This window comes from Antedon mediterranea, chromosome 3, assembly GCF_964355755.1.
Source record: "Antedon mediterranea chromosome 3, ecAntMedi1.1, whole genome shotgun sequence".
Taxonomy (NCBI): Eukaryota; Metazoa; Echinodermata; class Crinoidea; order Comatulida; family Antedonidae; genus Antedon; species Antedon mediterranea.
Genome location: NC_092672.1, coordinates 1,023,500 through 1,033,043, shown reverse-complemented (window position 1 = coordinate 1,033,043; position 9,544 = coordinate 1,023,500). Strand labels below are relative to the sequence as shown.

General features: G+C 34.8%; 1 protein-coding gene across 1 annotated transcript; it reads right to left on the bottom strand.

Annotated features, from left to right (window-relative positions):
• Nucleotides 1-745: 745 nt before the first annotated feature.
• LOC140043315 (WD repeat-containing protein 89 homolog) lies at nucleotides 746-9,476 on the bottom strand. The gene is made up of 9 exons (XM_072087817.1): nucleotides 9,097-9,476; nucleotides 8,832-8,916; nucleotides 6,259-6,397; nucleotides 4,211-4,400; nucleotides 3,591-3,731; nucleotides 3,344-3,443; nucleotides 2,932-2,994; nucleotides 2,488-2,580; nucleotides 746-2,147 (listed from the first exon to the last, which is right to left on the bottom strand). Exons 1-9 carry the CDS (start codon nucleotides 9,297-9,299, stop codon nucleotides 2,019-2,021), a joined length of 1,143 nt encoding a protein of 380 aa, XP_071943918.1. The 5' UTR covers nucleotides 9,300-9,476; the 3' UTR covers nucleotides 746-2,018.
• Between the last annotated feature and the right edge of the window lie 68 nt (nucleotides 9,477-9,544).

The following is a 9,544-nucleotide window of genomic DNA, read 5'->3' as shown; positions in this document are numbered from 1 at the left end:
ACAACTCGCGTAAGGTCACGTGATGAGGTACGAAAGGCCGAATGTGCAGTTGCAAGGTGTGAAGGACCATAAATGGAAGAACAGGATTGCGATATCGCGTTGATTCTGAAAGGAAAAGTGTTGGTACCGAAAGCAGTATTCATTATTCTATGTACTTGTTACAGGTAAGATTATAACCAATTGGAAATCAAACTAAATAATAATAATTAATATATTTATTTACTAAATATACTAATAGTAATAGTAAATAATTAATTTGTTATATTGTCAACGTCGTAGTCCACTACAGTACGTCTATTATAATCGGTATTTATAAGGCCTACTGCAAATTATGATTTTTTTTTTTTTTAATATATAAATGAACTTTATTCATTCAATCGTCCTTTTTTTTATAATGGTAACCATAATGAGGTATAATATTACAGTAGATTTTTACACAAACAAAAAACAATATAAATATTAATTATAAAATATATACAATGATTATTTACAGTAATGATGATAATAGAAATTAATTGTTTATATTGACTATTTTCATTAATTAGGCCTAATTGCGTTTACATGGATGATGAGGTAATAAAAGGAAAACATTCTGAAAGAAAACGTTTTGGTACAGAAAGCAGGATATATTGTTCTCTGTTTAAATAAAATGAATTGTTCTTTTACAGAACCTACAAGAAGAAGAAAGCTTATGAATATGCTGATGAACATGCTGATGACGATGACAATTCTGACCAACTGTCATATGTTTTTGGATAACGTAGGCCTGGTATAGTTAAAATGAATGCGAAATGAGTGGGTGGGAAAGTTGCCAGTGATGGGAAGTTGGTAATGGTTTGTTTTTTAAATTGGGACAAATAAAAAATACTTCTACAATGAGAGAAACAAAATTTAATGTATGCGATCATGTGTTGGTATTCAACAGTTGCAGCTTTGTAACTTTAATCGACGATTTCATACAGTAGTGCAACTGCCTATCTACTAATAAATAAACTACTGTTTAAAAAAAAAGGATTACTGAAGTTGATTCCTTAGGAGTATTTATTACATTTGTTTAAACTTGTACTGTATATACATTTTAAATTATGATAATGAAGTCCAACAGCGGAACCAGTGTGTGTTTATAACAGTGCGATACTAGTAGGCACAACTGAAACCAGCTTGCAAGGACAAAGTACCTTGTGGTTTTAAGTAACCTGGTATATGCCTCTTACACTAGCCCTTGTTTAATAAGTAACCTGGTATATGCCTCTTACACTAGCCCTTGCTTACAAATTATTAATAAGCCTACTATTGTGTACTTTATCTGTTGATTCATAAACTTAAACAAGTTGACTATTAATCAAGTTTCTGTACATTAAATAATGCGCACTTGTATTAATTTATCTAGTGCAATTGTGATATTTTGATAAAAGCTTGTTTTAAAAATAACAATTACAGTATACTAAATTGAGAAAGGTGTTAGTCTTCTTTATGAAGATGTTCTTATATGACTACTGTTATACCTTTCTTTTAAATATTTATTTAGCAAAGTTACTGTATCTGAGCAGACCATAACATATTTATGTTTTATTATTAATACATTTATAAACACATCTTTACAACACATCGACCTATAATTATGAGAATACCATGTTAAAGCTCATCAGTCCAGGGAGGCAATCAGTCCATGTGTTATAATATTTTATGAACACTAAATTAGCTTTTAAACTCTGAAACTGTGTTCACTTTTGGCCCATGACTTATTTAAATGTTTTTTGTAACAAATAAAACTGGTATAAACACATCCTTTTGCCATTGATCTATAATTATTTTTTTAGTTTTAGGTTCATACACTGTAGTAGTATTACTGTAGTGATAACAGTATAAGGCACAGAAAACAGTCGATGTGCTGGACTCTGTACTTCCGATAGATTCATGCATATGCTAAGTACATCTTTAATAACAGTGTTGCTATTATTGGTAAATTAGCTAGCTGTCTAAGCTCTGTAACCTAACCTGGCACTCTTAAGTCATCTTTAGTCTTGCTTCATGTCCAGGAAAAAGAGGGAACGATCCGAACCTGCTGCGAATTTGGGAACATTTCCTTGCCGGTTGTTATCCAAGCAGTAGACTCCTCTCGGAAGATCTGCAAGTCTGCCAGTCGTCTAAAAATAGAAAACAACAAAAAAAGATCATTTATATGATACTATCAACAAATATTTTTATTTTGTACCAAATGCAATTAGTCTCTTGAAACCACCTCTGACAACCAAAAGTTTCAACATAATTTCATACTACAGTTAACTCCCCCAATACCAGCCTCTCTGAAAACCGAAAACTTCCCCAAAACCAGACTTTTCTTGAGGTCCAAAACCGTCAACGAATTCGGCCAGTCCAAAGGTGTCTGGTATTGGGAGAGTCAACGGTATTTAAACTACATTCTGAAAGTCCAGTAGTGAAGCTAGCCTATGAAATCTAATACAAAGTCTACAATATTTGTATTACCTGAAGTGTTCCTCTGTCTACAATACGAGTCAAGTTGGCTTCACATCCTCCTACTAAAATATGGTCCTTTCCCAACCACTGAGCACAGTATAACTGGAAAAAGAGAACATTTGATTATTCTAATTTTCAATATATTTTCTATATTTTTTTCAATAAATAATTTAATTAAACTTTTCTTGTGAAGTTTATGAACTATTTTTACACAATGTGTGTGTGTACGTGGTAATGGTCCATCTCAACATTTTCCACAGTTGCACTTCCCTCGTATCATGGATAACACAAGGGCCATTTCTTTTTGTCATAGTTTTGCCAAAAAACAATAAAGCGTAAAGATTTAATAGACATAACAATGTATCAGTGGTATAGTCTTGAACAACCTACACTGCAAAACCACTCCCCAGCCCCAAATCCACCAAGTAGAAAGTGACAAATGAACATATTTACCAATGAGTTATTGTAATCTTGAGGGACATTTTTGATTAAGGCGCCAGTACTGTAATCCCAGATCTGTAAGTCAAAATAAAACCTTTAACAGTATGCTATACCTGTATTAAATTTGACTTTACATTCATAAAAAGGACATTTTTTGCACATATAGCGCACCATACATGAGCTGAAATCACCTTTCATATGCTATGTATAAGTCTAGGTTCTATACAGTGAATTTGCTTACTATTCTTTAAAATAAAAGAAATACATTTTGGCACATATAACGTGTCATACCCGCTGGTGATACTACAAACAAGAAACTACAGTAGAGTCATGCAGTTTTCATGATCTACATTAATTATTGAATAAATCTAGTTTTTCCAAGTTCTTTCATTATTTTTTTCCAAATAACCAAATGTAATGTTACCTGTAGGTTGTACTCTGTACGCCATGATCCTGTTACAACATGGTTATGATGAGGATCAATGTCTAAGGCATCACCGCATATATGAGGTCCATTTAATTTCCTAAAGTTATTTATTTAAATTATATTTGTACATTATTTTTTAAAAGTAATAATTATAAATAATCCCAGGGTGATAGGTCATGTGACAGGACTTTCGAATCCTGGAATTTTGTAGTACAATATGCTTGAAAAAAAATAAACATGTTACCTTATTGAGTGCTCAGACGTTGTGTTCCAGAATTGAACAGTGTCATCCCAGCCACCGGACACAAATGAAGCATTGTCGTGAGGATGGAATTTAATAGAGAAGACACGGAACCGATGGCCATCCATGATGGTGACAGAAGGGCTGTGAAACAAGGTTGTCTTTCATGTTAAAAACAAGATTTGACATTTGTTTAGCACACATGTTCTCAAACATTCACTGAGATAATATAATATGGGGCTATATTATGGAGCAACAATTGTATTATAATATTCTTTTACCACATATATCTGTTGTATTGAGTTTATCTTGAAGTTTAGATCAATATAATTTTATTTTCCTCAGGAGTGAGAACGGATTTCTCACTCCAGAATATATACTGTATGTAGTGTACCACAAACTTTATATCAACGTTTGATTTTGCTATGCAAATCTTCAAACAATATAAAGCTCTGTCTATACTATCAAAATGTGAAATGCCCATATTGGGAGACAAATGATATCATACACTACCATATTTGGGCATATCACTACCATATTTAGGCATTTTTGTCAAACTAGTTTGATAGTGTAGACAGAGCTTTATATTCTTTTGAGTAATAATTGTAATTGTAATTTCTTGCCTTGGTTCACAAGTCTTACAAATCTGTCCTGTGGTAGTATCATATACATTGAGTTTGGTATCTGATCCCCCAGTGACATACAAGGTAGCGTCTTGGTTGTATGCTGCTGTCAACGTCTGTCTTGCTTCATGTGATGTGTGCAGGCACTGACCAGTAGACATGTGCCACAGTTTAACCATACCAGATGCATCTACAGTAATTAACAATTAAACATTAACTACTGTATGTAAACATAGATGCATCTACAGTAATTAGCAATGAAACATTAATCAAACATTAACTACTGTATGTAAACATAGATTTTATTAGTTAAACTTACAGTAAGATGTTAACAAGAAAAATCATGAAGCCTTGCTAAGAATGGAAAAATTAGGAACATAGCACTGTTGTACTACAAATGAACATAGCACTGTTGTACTACAAATGAACATAGCACTGTTGTACATAGCAGCACTGTTGTACATAGCAGCACTGTTGTACATAGCAGCACTGTTGTACATAGCAGCACTGTTGTACATAGCAGCACTGTTGTACATAGCAGCACTGTTGTACATAGCAGCACTGTTGTACATAGCAGCACTGTTGTACATAGCAGCACTGTTGTACATAGCAGCACTGTTGTACATAGCAGCACTGTTGTACATAGCAGCACTGTTGTACATAGCAGCACTGTTGTACATAGCAGCACTGTTGTACATAGCAGCACTGTTGTACATAGCAGCACTGTTGTACATAGCAGCACTGTTGTACATAGCAGCACTGTTGTACATAGCAGCACTGTTGTACATAGCAGCACTGTTGTACATAGCAGCACTGTTGTACATAGCAGCACTGTTGTACATAGCAGCACTGTTGTACATAGCAGCACTGTTGTACATAGCAGCACTGTTGTACATAGCAGCACTGTTGTACATAGCAGCACTGTTGTACATAGCAGCACTGTTGTACATAGCAGCACTGTTGTACATAGCAGCACTGTTGTACATAGCAGCACTGTTGTACATAGCAGCACTGTTGTACATAGCAGCACTGTTGTACATAGCAGCACTGTTGTACATAGCAGCACTGTTGTACATAGCAGCACTGTTGTACATAGCAGCACTGTTGTACATAGCAGCACTGTTGTACATAGCAGCACTGTTGTACATAGCAGCACTGTTGTACATAGCAGCACTGTTGTACATAGCAGCACTGTTGTACATAGCAGCACTGTTGTACATAGCAGCACTGTTGTACATAGCAGCACTGTTGTACATAGCAGCACTGTTGTACATAGCAGCACTGTTGTACATAGCAGCACTGTTGTACATAGCAGCACTGTTGTACATAGCAGCACTGTTGTACATAGCAGCACTGTTGTACATAGCAGCACTGTTGTACATAGCAGCACTGTTGTACATAGCAGCACTGTTGTACATAGCAGCACTGTTGTACATAGCAGCACTGTTGTACATAGCAGCACTGTTGTACATAGCAGCACTGTTGTACATAGCAGCACTGTTGTACATAGCAGCACTGTTGTACATAGCAGCACTGTTGTACATAGCAGCACTGTTGTACATAGCAGCACTGTTGTACATAGCAGCACTGTTGTACATAGCAGCACTGTTGTACATAGCAGCACTGTTGTACATAGCAGCACTGTTGTACATAGCAGCACTGTTGTACATAGCACTGTTGTACTACAAATGTTTTAAGTTACGTTTTAAGAACTATACATTTACTATGCTACGTTAGTGAGCTACCGTAAAGAATAAAAAATAAGCCCATGGGCTTATTTTTTAGGACTCTTGGGTGGGCTTTTTGAGATAGGCCTCTTTTCCAGATTACTTTTGCAAACTTTTCGAGATGGGCTTCTTTTCGAGGAGTTTATGGTAGTAGTTGTACACAACATTTTTTGTATCTTCCCTGGATTATGAGCATGTATTGTAATGCTGTAATAATGACTTATTATATTGGTGTTTTAATGAGTTACCAAGGAAACTGTACTGCTTGCTTATCCCTCAATTTAAAAACACTTTAAGACAATAATCTGCTTGCATACTTACATGTAGCAAGTAAATGGTTTTCTGAGCGATCCCCCTCCAGATGAGGTTTAAAGTTGATGCTAGTGCATGGTAAATGGCTCTCCTGGGTATTGTGATCACCTAGGCTGTATAAGATTGATCCTGTCTCTCCTGAATATACCTGTCAAACAGCATCAAACAACATCATTTATCTTTAGACGTATTGCAAACACTCAATTTATGAATTTTAAACCAAAAAAAACACAAAGGTCTCTGAATTTGTTGATATTTAATTAATCAATCATTTGACATAAAATCAATAAGTGTCATTATTGTAGTAGTTGATGGCTATCTATCAATCAACAGCATTGGTCAGTTGGATAGACAGTGAAGAGTGTGTACAAAGGTTATCGTGTCTGTGGCAAGACTGTTTTTGGTTGGTTTATTTTCTGCTTAAAACTACATCAATTGAGAACAATGTATAAGAGCACATTTTGAAATAAAATGTATGGTAATTTGATTCATAAAGTATTCACTATTAATGAGTTGAAATGATTGGAAATGTGCAAATTATTCAAAAAAATTAAAATTGCTTTTCTTTATAAATGAACATGAAGTGTTCCATGCTGAAAATCTTTAAAGCTCAGTCTACATTATCAAACTTTATGTGACAAAACAAGTGTGATGTGCCAAAATAATGGTAGTAATATGACGTCATCATGTCCATATATGGACACATCATCACATTTTTTTTGTCACAATGTTTGATAGTGTAGACAGAGTTATTTATCAGGCACTATTGTGCTTTTTCCAATGTCTCCTTCAGAAGTAGCAGAGATAAAATACAGGAATCTTCTTCATTTCATGTTGGGGGGGGGGGGGGGGGTTGGGCTAGACATTATGGCTGAGGATAATTAATGATCATCAGTAATAAGTTAATAAGTTGTGTTGTTGATGGAATTCAGTCCTCAGATGAGGCACTAAATATTGATGACATCATTCTGCAACAATAGTGACCTATTTATAAAGTATTTACTTCAATAACACCATAAACCATCCACATGCATGGGGTAGGAATACAGAATATGATTGATGAGAATGCACAATAAACAACACCTGTACAAAGGAATTGTGGAAAGAAAACATGAAGATTATTATAGTCTATTTGAAAATATAACCTTAGTGATTGAGGTTTAAAAAGTGTAAGGAACTCTAGGCCTCCCAAGTCTTGCAATATAATGATTGAAAATTAATTTTTACCATGGAGGTATAAATTTCACTATTTGTAATGTTAAAGTACAATGGCTCTTGTATAAAAACAAGACCATATACATGGCTGCAGTCCGTCGCATGATCCCCATCACTAAGTTGGTCTGTAAACACTAACTTGATCATCAAGTTAGTGTTTACAGACCAACTTAGTGTAGAATTTAATTTTCAACATGGAGGTATAAATTTCATTATTTGTTAAAGTACAATGGCTATTGTATACACACTGTAGGATCATGGAGTAGGCTAAATTATTACTCCGAGGTAGAATTGACAAATTGTAGAACAATTTTGATTATAACATGAAAGAGTTTTCATGTTATAATTATCATTTTCTACAATATGATTGTTCCGAAGACATATGATAGGCATTTTAGGAAAGAATTTTGTGAGGACTCTTTTTTTTTTTATTTAGGAAGGTTTAAGTTCACATGTGCTACAGCTCACTCTGGGAGTAGATTCACATGTGCTACAGCTCACTCTGGGAGTAGATTCACATGTGCTACAGCTCACTCTGGGAGTAGATTTGGATGCATTCCAGTTTAATAAACATTGATAGGAAATTAATCCGCCCAAAAACATTTTTGTTTAAGTCAAAATATACTGTAATAAAAATTTTAATAAAACAAATTGATTAAAGAAAAAAATACTCATATCAATTTAAATTTTAAATTAAAATAAAATTGGTTGATGGTTAAATTAACTATTGAATTAATTATTGTGCATGTACATTCATTAGCAAACATATTGGTATTTTATTGGTTGAATATTTTTACTTTCCTACAATCACAAGGAGAGATATCTAAATTATGTCTAAGTTTTAACAGCCCATTCAACGTTGCCTTACTAACGGAGTACTTGCAAGGTTGGAATGACATTTACAAACAATGTGTGGGGATGTGTGATGTGTGATGTGTGGGGATGTGTGATGCTGTAGTGCTATGGTTTCCCCTATTCATCCGTCGTTTTCACCCAGCTGCTTTGAATCAATAGACGACCTTCAGAGAACCAAAATATAACAATAAGTTAAAATGTGAATAACTAATTTTTTTTTCTCTTTCTTCGTGGGGGAAACTCGCTTATAATTCATTTTGTGCGATCTGTTAATTTTACATGTAGAATTTAAATTTAAGAAAATAGCTAATTTTCATATTAGCTTCAGGCAGAAAAAAAACACATTTTTAATTCTTAATAATCAAATAATCTGTATACAGACAGATATATAGATTTTTTGGTGCTACTACACTTTCGCAACAACTGAGATTTAATCTTTAGTGTTATTATCTTCAACCAATGATTATTGTTGTCGTTTCTCAGACATATTACTTTCTTATTTTACTTGTTACCTTTATTGATCCATCTACAAATCCTACGGCCAGCAACTTCCCCATTTCATTGTATTTACAGCACATTATGGTTTCATGGCACTCTCTGTAAATAATAGAATATTAGCCATAAAGCACAGTTCACAAATATTGTGCACTAAAGTTTAAAGACGGATAGGCCTGGGCCTAATTAGATTTCTATCTTGTTCCAAGTTACATTCAAAACATGCAAATTAAGCCTCTACAGCTTGGAAGGGTAAAACCGTAATTTAAAATCGATACTTACACCACTGATAAAATTCGCATGTTCCCTTCCGCCACTGGGTCTTTTCTTTTCCCCCTCCTTTCAGAATTTATAACTTCACTTCGTAGGCTAGCTGGAATGCTGAGTACACTGCTGCTCCGAGGTGTGGAAGACATCTCACTGCCGGCGGAGCGAGGATGGTTTCGGGCCACTCCAGCTCCCGTCACTCCTGCAAGTGCAAACATTTTAATTGAGTAAATTTGATTAAATGTAAATAGAATTCCGGTTGGTCACAATTCCAAATCTTTGCATACGTCGACAGGTGATGTATAAGTGGATCGAATGACATAACTACGTGACAAACGTCACTTTATTTTCCTTGACAACGGACGCTAACTTTTCTAGCTCCAACGTACCTCCGGGCACTCAAACCAAAGATTGTATAGCGCCGCGTAGCGGCGCTATACAATCTTTGCTCAACGATCGATGA